This window comes from Agelaius tricolor, unplaced genomic scaffold (assembly GCF_023055355.1).
Source record: "Agelaius tricolor isolate 1412-34295 unplaced genomic scaffold, bAgeTri1.0.p SCAF_11, whole genome shotgun sequence".
In the NCBI taxonomy this organism is placed as follows: Eukaryota; Metazoa; Chordata; class Aves; order Passeriformes; family Icteridae; genus Agelaius; species Agelaius tricolor.
The window spans coordinates 845509-858900 of NW_027269271.1; the positions used below are offsets into that span (position 1 = coordinate 845509).

At 40.2% G+C, this 13392-nt stretch overlaps 1 protein-coding gene across 4 annotated transcripts in view; it reads right to left on the reverse strand.

The window, feature by feature from the left end:
- Positions 1–13392, reverse strand: part of MTA1 (metastasis associated 1) — a 75204-nt gene that overhangs the window by 24187 nt on the left and 37625 nt on the right. For 3 of the 4 annotated variants that reach the window (XM_071435706.1, XM_071435705.1, XM_071435707.1), the window contains exons 11-13: positions 7822–7880; positions 1406–1521; positions 449–600 (exon numbers count right to left, since the gene is read on the reverse strand). In XM_071435706.1, coding sequence (XP_071291807.1) covers positions 449–600; positions 1406–1521; positions 7822–7880 — 327 coding nt within the window. The remainder of the gene's footprint in view (positions 1–448; positions 601–1405; positions 1522–7821; positions 7881–13392) is intronic. The other variant, XM_071435708.1, reaches the window with a different exon arrangement.

A 13392-nucleotide genomic window follows, 5' to 3' on the forward strand; every position in this document is an offset into this window, starting at 1 on the left:
TAAAAAGTCACTAGCTATTTGGGGTATATCTAATTTTGAATATGCCTTGGGAGAGTAAATAGGTTTCAGGAAATAATTAATTCTTTTGGAGAGAAAAAAACAGTGCTGTCCCCCCTACAGCAAAAATCATGGAAACCAAATACCAGAAACACTGGCTGGCATTTCAGTTTCTCCCATCTCCACTAAGTCATTTCATGCATTTGAAGGCTGGTTTGCTAAACAAACGATGGGTTTCTTTTCCTCAGGGCAGTACTTGGCAACAAATTACTTCTAGCTGAGGTTAATGCGCCAACTTCTGCTTGACATGAAATACCAAACCCAAGGACAACAATGAGGGCTGCAGGCATTCTTTTGGTGGTTAAATATTTAAGACCAGTGAGCAGGCAGTTAGGCAGCATGACACTCAGCTTGCCAGGCAGAGGCAGCAGTCTGCCTGGTGGATACCCACCAGATTATTGCGGTTTGGTCCGGGCCTCTCCCCATCTAAGCGTGTTGGCATTTTCAAGCCACCGTATTTCTTCCAGTAGGTCCAACAGGATGCACAGAGGCGACACTGCATGTTAGGGGGACCCCAAGAATACCACTGGTAAGACTGGGTGGCTAGAGATAACAAAGGTGGAAATTATATATATCCTTACACAGGATCACTTTTCAGATCTTATTCTCTTTAGAAGCAGCACAAAAGAAAACATCCCCCCACACACAGAGCAAAGCTCAAACAGACCTTCAAAACTGATGATGGCTTCATTGTCATCACCACTGTTAAACATACTTGTGATTTCAGCAGAATTAATTACATTAATTAATCTACATTCCTTTTAAAAAGCTAACAGAAAAAAACAATTATTAAGATAGGAAGATTTCCTGTCAGTGGATGAGAAGGTTCTCTTTTTGCAAGAGAATTTCTGCAGAACATGGGAAACAGCAAAGATTGCCTTCAGGAACTTCCCATATATTAATTTTACAACTGAAAAATGTACAGAGTCTGTGACTTGACTTCTCATACACCATCATTCCAGCATCTCTACAGGCTCCACATAAAGGAGCACAATCATTAAAACTCAGTATAATATCAGGCAGCAGATCAAACACAATGGTGTCACATATTTTAAAAACTACTAAAAATGATGAAAAAAAATTGTCAAATTCACACATTAGTGATTTAAATATTCACTCAATAGTTACATGCAATTATGTAGAACATTTACTAACTGCCCCTTTAGTACTTCATAATTCTATATACAAATGTAACACTAGTAGTTAAAAACCAAAACAAACACTAAACAAAAACAACCTCAAAAAACCCCAAACTTTTAAATGCTGCAATATCCAGTTCTGCCCCCACCCCAGCACAAGACAGCTTTGACTTTAACATTTCCATCTCAGCCGCCATTCTGGCACTTACTGTAACAGCTCTCACAGGCCCGTCCTGCTCCCGCGTTCTGTGCCTGGACTCCAGTACCATTTACCACTCCTGGTTTGACATTATTTACATTGATCTGGTTGGGGTTTGGCTTGTTACTTAAGACACAAAGCAAAAAGAATGACAAGTGTTAATTGAAGCATGCAATTTTTTATTTGACTTTTGAAAGTATGGCCCAAAATGGCTAAAGACTCAAATTTCATTCAGCATGGGGCTTCCAGAACCAGCTGTAATTACCAGCAATCTGACTTTTATGAAGACACTGTCTTCAATAATATTTTTAAAATATTGACAATGAAAATAACTATAATGATAGTTGGATGCCATTTACAAGACTTCAAAACCTTTCAGCAAACAATAAACCAGTCCAGGTAGACTTGTATTTTATTCACTATCCCAGACATGTGAATCCAGGTAAAAACAGATCTCACAAGTCCTCAACATGAGAGATATTTTACTTAAATCTCCAAAAAGAAGGCTGGGGGCAGGAGCAGCAGGCAGAGAGAGGGCAGTGCCTGCTTTAATCAGAGAAGTTGTACACAATACAACCCTAGACTGCAGTCACAAATATTTTCATGTTGTCTCACTGCAAGAGTTTGGATCATGTGGCTACAATTCCCACAAAAACACCCAACATACAACAACATCTGGGTCACCTCAGCTCATCCCTATACCCTCTTTTAAAATGATGATTCTGGAAAGGCCAAGACCTATGAGCTAAAACAAAAGCTACTGGTGGGAGCTGAGAATGGAAGGCCAACAAAACCTTGGCGTGGAGAGCAGTATGGAATAGCACAAAATCTCTGCAGAGGAAGAAGTGCCTGAGGGGGAAAATGAGGCCTTCAAAAAATCGGGCGTGGGAGGGAAGGAGGAGGACAGAATATTGCTATTGCAGGGACAGGACTTCTGGGGAATGGAGGAAGGTGGAAGAAGTAGTACACAAAGTTTCACACAAGAACACACTTCAAATGTGCAAGGACTCTGGAGTCCTGTTAGGGTTCACATTATAGAAGTAGCAAAGAGCAGGCAGGCTTTGGAGCCAACTGCTGAACATGAGCCCCAATTGCAATGCTGGCTACATTCCTATCGTATTCCCTTACCTGAAGACTGAAGGGCGTGGGCATATTCCTTTTATTTCCAACTAACAAACCCATGATTTGGAAGGAGAAATATCTTAAAATGGCTATCTGAAACCTCCTTTTCTTACACATTTGCACACTGACACAGGAGTCACAGTGATTGCAGTAACCCAGAATACTTGCTGTGTTTCACCCAGGCTAGAGCTACAAAAACAGCATTGTGGGAATAGAGCCAAATTAATTTCTTTCTAACGGGGCACCAGCATCAGGTGTCATGTTCTCAGCAATGAAAAGCAAAGGAGTTCCAACTGACATAATTCTGAAGACAACTGGAAAGCTGATGCTGCTCTGCAAGCCAGAAAACATCCTCCTTATCTGAAAATGTCCAATCAGATCCTGACATACAGAGCTCAGTAAAGCTCCATTTTGACAGAGACAAAATAAGTTCTGCTGTGAATGAACTACAGGAACTACACAGAGGTTGCATAAGGAGGGAAGAGTGTGTTTGTCCAGTCCAGGAAAAACTTCTGATAGTGTTCTCACTGTAAAATTCAGAGCCTTTTTGTAGCAGAGAAAGCTCAGGAGGCCAAATGGCACAGGAACACTGTAAGTAGTTTGTTCTTATAGTGCACTGAGCAGCACATACACAGCTCAAAAGCAGCAGAGGAGATTAAAAAAAAGACATTTAGATGAATTCACAAGCCTGAATATTTTTTCATCTCCTTTTGCTTATTAATTTGCCCAGCTCCTCCAAAGATTAAAGTGTTTCAGGGTGCTTATCAGAAAGGCACCAAGTTCTGACCCTGCAGATGGCAGGAGATCCGAGGGCAGTTTAACAAAGGGGCAGTTGAAAGAGGGAACAGTCACGCTCCTCTGCTCTGGGATGTCACTATAGTAACCTGCTGCAAAAGAACTTCTGCCAATGATTCACCAGCAAACTCCATATGCAAACATTGCCCCAGTACTGCAGAACAAACAGCCCTCCCAGACACACTGCCACAGGCGGTGTTGCTTCACAAAGAAGAGACTGAAGTAAAGAAAACTAAGGCCTTATGCTTCAACATCAGGCCTGTTGCTTCCCTTCTATACCTTGGGATTTATTCCCCAAAAACATAGCAGAATAGTCTGACATCCATCAGCAAAACCCAACAAAGCATGTCCAAAGAATTGGGACTAGAAAGGAGGATCATGGCCTGACTCCATTATCCTCTCTAAAACCATTATCAAGCCTATTAAAACACGAGTGGAAAGCATGCACTGATGCAAGCTGATCACCAAACCACGGTGATCAGAAGGACTAACATGCTGTAGTTGAGGTAAATGTCAGGATTCTGCAGCACTACAAGAAGTGAAGCTGCAGCAAGCACCAGAGAGTGTCCTGCTCCAAAGCTACAGTCAAGTTTCTGAGTGGCAAATAATGTTTTCATCATATGAGAATGAAAAAGCTCTTAATTGTTGATGATATGTTAATTAAACTTGTTTGATATCACCAAAGCCTGCCACAGCTATTAACAAGAGAATCAGATGAGTAACTGGATGAATCATTAAGCAATTAATGAAGCTGAAGCTAAAGATGCAAATAAGGTAGTGAGAATACTGATGGTATGGCAAACTGTCATTTCCAGTTCTTGTTTCAGGAATGGAAGTCTCTTAAAGGGGTTTCAGTTATGAAGGAGCAGTCAGTTATGCTGGAACAGGGACCATGAAGTGCAGATTTCTGGGCTGTATTCTTCAGCTCAGTCCCAAGGGAAGAGATGGAGGCAATAAAGCATATGCAGAGAGAAGCCTGTCAACAGAGACTGAGACCTCTGCACAAAAAAGACCCAACTTGCAGATAATCCTGATCCCCACAGAAGACTGATATCCCTTCAGCAGATGAGTAGACAGCATTTGGCCCATAGCACAGTGATAAAATTTTTGTTGTTAGAAATAATTATCAACTCAATACTATCCTGTGAATATTTCCTGTTATTGAAGAACCCTAGAAGAATCTTAGAAGTTTATTTCTAACTTGTTTTGTTGCTAGATGCAACAAGTTAGAAATAAAACCTCAGAAATAAAAACAATTTAAAATCCTTTTTAAGGCACATTTGCACCATTCATCTCTGGGCATCTAATGGAAGTGTTTGGATCCAGGCAACAGAGGTGAGCTTTCCTCACAGCTCTCCAACCTCCTGTGAATACCCACTTCTAAGAGCAGGTCTAATGACCATTAAACAATGCCTTCTGAATAGGAACAGCTTTCTCCAACAAAATGTTGGGGATTGCCATTTTAACTAGCACAGCTACAGAGGGAAGAGCAGCATTACACCTTTTTAGTTTTCCATGTTGCCATGGACCTCTGCACAATGAAACAGGGAAGAAAAACGATCTTCCTCCTCAAGTAGAGGATAACCAAGAAACAGACAAAGGAATTATCTTCAGCTTGTTAAGCAGTTGCCCCTTGTAGTGAACCAAAGCTTTGACCTATTACTCCAGTTTCTCTATTGGATTCACAAAAGGGGCACAGTAGGGAGAACAGTATTTCCCTGCTTCACAGCCTTTGAGAGGCTGCATTTGCAGCTTGTCAATGTGCTTTGAGAGTCTCAGATAAAATACTGTAAATAGAATGTATTCATTAACACATACAGATGGAGAGTTAAAAGTTACATTTTGGAGACTGGAAATGTGTGGAGCAGTTCACTCTTTCATTTCTGTTCTTACCCCTTCTGGTATCACTTAGATCAAAGCAAATGAGGGAAAAGCCACACAAAACTGGATGTCTCAGCCTTCACAACTGCAGATGTCCTAATCCCAAAAAGCACAAGCTACACAACAAGATCTTCATCAAAAAGAAGATGGTACATATGATGCCTGCAAGATTAGTAAAAGCAGAGCACAGCTTCCACAACAACCTGAGGAGTATGTTTGGGTACACACTAGAAGGAGAAAGAGTCTGAGACTACACCTGCATCAAGGTCTTTCAAGCACTGCACTCACTTTGGAAGATGCAGGATGAGGAGGTGAGAATGTGGAATCTCTTTGCATGTTCAGATTTCTGTTGCTGCTTCAACACCACTCACACTGACACAGACAGTGCTACAGAAAACAACTGAAACATTTGTTTTTCAGTATTTCCTGAGTTAAACTGATTTTACACTTTTTCCTTTCACCAGGAAAGCACATCAGTGCTTTTCAGCCAGAGTTTCATTGCAAAGCCATATTTATAGACATCAGGTTCTGTCGAGTCAACTACAAATGTCTGCCCCAAAACCAGGGTTATTCTTGGAAGAGGTACAGAAATGCTTATTCAGTCTGAGTCAGAAGTGTTTTTCTAAGACTTTGGTGTAGGGCTTGATAACCTCACATCAACTACCTGTATGACCCTCCATGCTTCAGTTACCTGCATCAAAAAATTTGGGGCACAGTTTCAAGTTAAAAAATATCAACTCTAAAGCTTTACACAGAGCTGCTATTTGTCACTGCGTAACACATATGTGACCTTTGAAGACAGCTTCTATTCTTTTTCTTATTATCTTCCTCCTCTCTGCTACATTTTCCTATTTACCATCAGAGAAACAAACAAGAGCCCTATCAATGGAAGACAGCCAGAGGAAAAAAAAAGGTAAAATTGTTTGAGCCTGATATCCTCCAGAGTCTCTCACTGCCAACAATTTTACACCAGTTACTGTTAAAATGGGTTTCAGTCAATCAGGTGATACACTTCTGCATAGGTCTTGTGACAGCCTATATCAAGTAATTTATTTTTGAGGTGACAAGTGGATCATTATGGCTCAAGCCTAGAAACAGGAATGGGCTCAGTAACATGATAAGGACAAATCAATAACATTGGTATTTAGATCCCTACACCGTGCATTGCTATTACAAGCCAAGAATATAATCTCCTTCTAGGTCACAAGATAATGTAGATGTCATAGAGTCTCTATATGCCAGCCCTTGTACTCAAGCTTGTGTAGAAGTAATCCAAAAAGCTTAGAAATATTTAATTATTGCCACCTTTAGAGGTATTAATAGCAAGAACACAGAAGAAACATTCCTGTGGGATTAAGTAAGTCATGTAATTGCTACTTTCCCTGATATACATGAAAGGATATTGAAGGAGGAGGAAAATGTATCCCCCATTTTATCAATTAAATAATATGTAAGTTAAGGTACAACACTCATAAAATGAACCGTGACTGGAAATCAAAGCCAGAGACAGAAGAGCAGCCATGTGGGCAGAGCCAGGTCTCTTCCTGGAGCAGGGAGCTAAGTTGCTGATCTGATTATGTGTTCTCTAGGTAGGAAAAAAAATTACCTTGCTGAGGGATAAGATGCCACTCCAGGCAGCCATTATCAAATGAACACCACAACCTTCCAAACACAAAGCCCTCCCTCCACACATTCTAATCCAAGAGAACAGCAGGACTGCCAGGCTCTCTCGTCTGCAATATCCTTTTGCATCTGCAGTCTAAATTATACTGCCTTTTGCTTTATGAGCTTATCACATTGTGAATTCGTGTTTAATTTGATGTCCAGTGTCCCCCTGCAGAGTAACACCATCCACAAAAAGCAATACTGTTGAAAAATTGTGTGACAAGAAATCTATTTGGCTTCACTCTGAATATTACACCTCATTTTTAGTAAATTCACCTGAGAGGTATTGACATATGATCATGGATCCTCTACTTTCAGAAGAAATAAGGGGCTGTCTTGCAAGCTAAATATATAAAAATTAGTTTTATCTAAAGTAACAGAACAGATGGTAGAAGTTCATAAATATTTAAAAGGAGACAGCATAAAAGAGCAAAGAAGTTATTGGGGATAAAACACAGGGGAGCATATCTGGGAGTGAAAGTTGAAAAGTGAAAGGAAAGGGTAGACTAGAAGTTCTGCATTATAACTACTACTGACTAGGCTATGCAGATGAAATGCAAGAGAAGACACATTTTACGAAATATTTTGTTTTAAAATATATGTACACCTATAAATAATTATACATTATTTTTAATATATAACGATATATAGCAAACAGGCATTGGTGATCCACTGCTGAGAACAATTAAGGAAAACAGATAGATTATTAAGCAGTTAATTAGCTACACTTTTGTTCACAACCATGCTGATCTGCCAGTAAGTCTCCAACTCCCAGTCCATACAAAAAGAAAAATTAGAAGATAATTAACAGTCACTTCAGGATGGGAACATTACAGAGAATGCAGGAAATGAGCAACACTTAGTACAACATCCTAACCAGGAAATAATAATATTGCTAGGACATAGAAAATGCTACACCAATCCCTCTACAATGAGATAAAAAACAAAACAAGAGATACTTACTAGTTGGGTATATACACTTGTTTTAGCTTGCTTTCTGCTTCTGCTGCTTTCAATCGTTTCTTTGAATAGAAAAAAGAAAATGGTTAAAATAAAAAGAAAATAAGAGCCATCTTAGCTGAGTCAAGTAGTAAACCTAGAAAGACTTCAGCAGTTATTTACCAAGCAGTTACCACTAAATCTCCTTCCAACAAAAAAATATTCACTGAAGACAACTGTGGGCATCACATAACTATGTAGCTTTTCAAAAAGTTCAAAGAGATGTCAAGCTAATATAAATGAGGACAAACTTTTCATTCCCATTCACTTCAAATCAAATTCCTCTTTTTAAAAGTTTTTATTTTCCCTGCAGAAGAAAATCTGACATGTCACTGTCAATTCTCCATGATAACATTCACCAGTTGGACAGTAAGAGATACAGCAATACCACCTCTCCATCACAGTTCCTCAACAGCTGCACCAATTCAAAGTTTCAAGTAAGACTTTTGTGTTGATACCCCTAAATTTCTGAAGGCTCAGTGACACAGGATATTTTTCTTTTGACATTAGGAAGATCAATAACTCCTTTTATAACTCATACCTTCACCATTTAAGCAGTAAGAGAGACACTCTGAGATTCAAGTTTTCTCTTTATTACATTTGCTAAATAAATTTAGGGTGAACCTCTGGAGGTGTCTAGTTCAACCTCTGCTCAAAGCTGATACCAGCTGTCTGCATAAAGCTGTGACACTGTTCTCCAGACAAACCAGCAGCATGGGGATATTCCAGACAAACAAAACAGGCTAGCTTAACATTTGCTATGCAGCAGCCTCAAGGCACAGTCTAGGAAAATAATTGTAAAGCTCAAGTCAGTATCTTCATAGAAGCAGGAAGCATCAGAAAACATAATAAAATTGAAGAGTGTATCACTGAGGAGCTGGACAAACATAAAAACTGTTTTTACAGAGACACCACAGACACACACAGAAACAACAAAGTAAATGTTTCCTGTAAGCATAAAGCTTTTATCAGGACAGTTTTAAACAACCATTTTCCGTCGGACACACTGACAGTTCCTCACCAAAGCTCTCTGGACTACTGAAGAATTCCCCTCTTCCCTTTTCCTGTAAATAACAGTCACCCTATCTTAGAAACCAAAGTGAAGTTGTCAGACAAGAGAGCAAGGAATGAGAAAACAGAACCTCTGGAAGTTATCCTAATGGCTACACCTACAGAGAGCTGCACTCCTGGCTGACTCCTTTCTGCTGGAATGGGCCAGTTTCCCAGATTGCCTCTGTTAAACTCCACCCAGGACAAGAACTGCTGCCTGAAAACTGGCCTCCAGAGAGCCCAAACAAAGACCTGATGGAGATAATCCTTATCAATCCCACAGATGTGCAGGAGGCAATAACACACACCTTGCTTCAGTCATGGAACTGAAGAGGTTCTCCTGAATATGAACTGCAGGTTCAAACTGATTATTTTCAAGACACCATAACTGAGCATCTTGATATAAGAAACAAAAGCACCCAAAGAGGGGCCCCAAGAAGTGCTGTCACCATGGTTCTCCAAACAGCATCAGAAATCCTCCTCTACCTTCCAGAGACACTACACAAAAAAATGATCCTTTTAACAAAATGCATGCTCAGATGCCCTTCAGCTCAGGAACTGGAGCCTGTTCCACACACAGCCTCAGCTGAAAAAGAAGACTTCATGCTCCAGGCCCAGACTGCCACAGGCACCTACATCAGCAGATGAACAGCTCCAGAGCTCGTAGTCCCCCCAGGAAATACATGGAAATCCAACACCAGACACTGCCAAACAGCTTCAAATACTGCTTGATGACCAGTACCAGATTCCAATTTCCTTGAGACTGGAAATTCAGGAAACTTAAACTGGTAGAGGACTGTAGTGCGTTTTAAGTTTCTAGATTGTGAGAGGAAAAAGCTGCAGTTTTCTTGACAACATCTCCCAAAGGGACTGTATGGCATCATTATGTTATGACAGTTTTGGAAATGTATGAATGCAAGAGCTTCATCCAAGCACAAAACATTACCAGTAACTACAACACTCTCCTGTGCACAGCTTAAAGCCACTTACTTGCCTTGGGTATGTGGCTAATTTAGGGTATTAAGCAGTATTTTGGTAAACAGGTGACGAATGTTAACCTCACCCCACAGGTTTCCTTTGTGACTGATGACCATGGAGCAAGCCCTGAGCCAAGAACTGCCCTAAGTCACCTGGACCTCACAACACCCTCCTCTCTCCCTGCTGCCTGGGGAGCAGCACAGCACACAACAAAGGGCACACACCCCTATGACAAACAGCACACCAGGAGAACTGAGGGTTTCCAGAAGGCACCACAATGTCCTGGGTAAGAAGAGGCTCTGCACTAAGTACCTGTGGCTGTGGGCAATCAATAGAGATATGATGGGTTTCCTATTTCCTGGCAGTGACTGATCCCAGAAGGTACAAAAGAAAGGTGCCTGAAATGTAGTTGTGCACAATTTCAGAATAATCCCTTCCCTGATAGAGTGCTTTGCTAGGTCCTTTGCCAGTTATTAATTGATCTGTGCCTGAAGCATATTCCTGCTATAAATTCTTAATGCTGTCTGATGTAGTTATGAATGTCCTCACTCCCAAGAAAAACCCAGAACATCTGTAACTTTTTCTAGTAGTTTGGCCTAAAAAATCTTTTTGAATTATTTATATATATACAGATCTTAAGTATATCCTCTTATTTACCTCATCATATTTTTCCCATCTATAAAAGGAAGATACTATCAACATATCTATCCCACAGGGACCAAGGGATTAAAATACTAAGCACTGTACATTCAAGTTGGTGCAAACATCTGTCTTTTATATATCCTCTCCCAGATTTGCCATCCTACCCACTGAGCTTGAAAGAGTTTTATAATAGGTGACGTATCAGAGCAAATGTTTGTGGTCATTTTCTGAAGAGTGAACACTTACAAAGAGGAAATAACAAAAGTAATCCAGGAACACTGTGGATATTTCAACCTCCACAGCACAAGGTTGGTGGATAGCGTGGGGATGCCTAAGATATACTCAAATATTAAGTCTTTATTAGTTTATGATAGGAAAGACAAATTACACCTTCTGGGTTCAGAAGGAGAACTTTCACACTGCTTATTCTTTTTTCAAACCCCTGAGCATACAAGTGTTGAACACACAATGGAGGTCAAGGAGGTGGGACAGAAGAGGGAATTAGTCTGTGATGCATTTGGGAGAAATGCTCCCAGCTGCTTGTGCTCCAGCAACACATCTCAGAATGGATGGGTTGTACCTATGGTCTCTGGCAGTTTTGGCAAGGAAGTGACTGAGTTCCATATTACCACAGGTTTAACAGGAGGTGTTTGGGGATAAAACATCCCACAAACCTGGAAAAACCTTTCATTTATGTTATTTCTACACTTCAGCACACAGAATTTTATGAAGGCTGGTACATTAAGACATCACTCACAGCTCTGGGTTAGGTACAAAGCAGGCTTACATCCCTTCAGAAATATGCATTCTATCTGCATCAAGACTGACCCAGAGATCTCAACTTTGTGGAGTCAAATGTAAGGGTATTTCCACTTTTCCCAGTGTCTTCTCACCAAGCAGACCTTAAAACCAACTTTTACTGTCTATTCCTCCTATACTTCTCTAATGCCACTTCCACATAAAAAATAGAACAGTAGAAATTGATAGTATTTGATCTTCCCCTTGAAGTTACCTGCTCCTCAGAAACAAATAAAAATGGAAAAACTAAATTAAAGCCTTTAACTCTCAGAAAGAATGTGACTAATTCAAACAATCATCTGCCACTGCCATGTCCCAGGCTTGTCTCAACCCATGGAAAATTTAATGTTTTCAAGTTTTCAGGACTTCCCCTAATGATAAGCACAACAGTAGAAGCATTTAGTATTTTAAAAAAATCACCCTGGAATTCACAACTACGCAAGAACTCAACCTCTAACTGAATGAAAATGTAGGCCCAGCCAAACACCACATCAACCCTCAGAGCTCTCAAATCACTGGGAGAAGTCAACAAACAGCTGTCAAACAGTCAAAGCCATTTCAAACCTTCCTTAATCAGAAATAGACACTTGTGTACTGACACAGAAAATCTGTCCCAGGAAAAGAACACGTTCAAAGGAGACCCAGGATAGTGGATTTGGAATGCACCACCCTCATTTTGTTCATGACAGCTCTGAAAGGCTGTTATTGACAGGACAGCTCTTGGGATCACTGTGGACAGGCATTCAGGAGCCTGCACTAAAACACCAATCCTGTGTTGCCATCGTAGTAGAATCAGTCCTAGCAGCTCTGTTCTTGGGGTCGGTCTTTCTCCAGATGACTGAGCTCCTACTTATGCTGGTAATCTTTGAAAGGTTATCTTCAAATAAAAATTACTGGAAAAGAGATGCAAGTGCACGCTCCAAAAGAAGCCAATTTGCACACATCTTCATCTCAGTGTCCTACTCACAAGACAAGGCAGTGCTGCACTGAGCCTTCTGATCTCAGGTACACCAACAGGAGTACAAGTTACTGTTCAGTTCTCAGAATGGGCCTTCTGTCAAAGGCAACTCAAAATGCCCCTTTCTCAATGGCAAGAAACAAAGAGATTGTGATTCAGTACTATGGCAGTGTTCCCTCATGCCAAGAAAACATCAAGGGAAACACAGAAATCCAGTAGGATGCAAACAGCTCCCAACTAACTCTTGCTTCTTCATCCAAGCAGGCAATTGGTTGGTGACACAAATCTTCATTGCTATGTTTTTTAACTCACAGAAATAGACAATTTAAACGTACTTTTAATGTTCATTCAACCAAAGATTTTATAAGAATAGGCAAGTTATTAATACTATTATTAAACCCTGTAACATACAGACTTGGAATATAATTTAATCATGTTCTTGGAAAGAGGGAAGTGGAAGTGCAAAAACTCGAGGTACACACTTTGCATATCCTTACTTGGGATATTTTCTGTATCTTATGTACAAAAGTGCTGTCAAGACTCAGAATCATTTTGTGGTATTAGACCAAGGGAAGAGTCTGCAAAGAACAAACACTGAAGAAACAGATGGAAAAAAGGGTAACAGATGTACTTTGTCAAAGACACTGCCCTCATCAAGTAAAATACAAATGTAATACACCATTATTTGAACTACAACTTCCTATGCTTTCTCTTTGTGGTTACATATAGATAGCTCTCTCAAGCTTTTTATAAATGTTTCATGGTATTATTTGCTTATACAATCTGGGAATTTGAGATGAGTCTTCAGCTCAATTCAGACCTAATTGATGTGGTGTCTCTGCACTGCAGCTTCTACTGTTCAGCTTATACTGTCCCCAAGAGCAGAGTCTCTAATTGGAAGTTTTCCCCAAATCCTACATCCTGGTAAACTCCTGGGCAGCACATGTAAGGTGCAGCATAACCACGAGAGAAAATCCTGTGCCCAGGAACAGAACAAGCCAGTATAAGAAACTTTAGGTTTAGGGTGTTTTTTAACTGCTGCAAGAGCAAATAATTAAAGTCTTCACATAATTACCTCCTCTGCAATTTTGCCTATGCAAAAACAAACT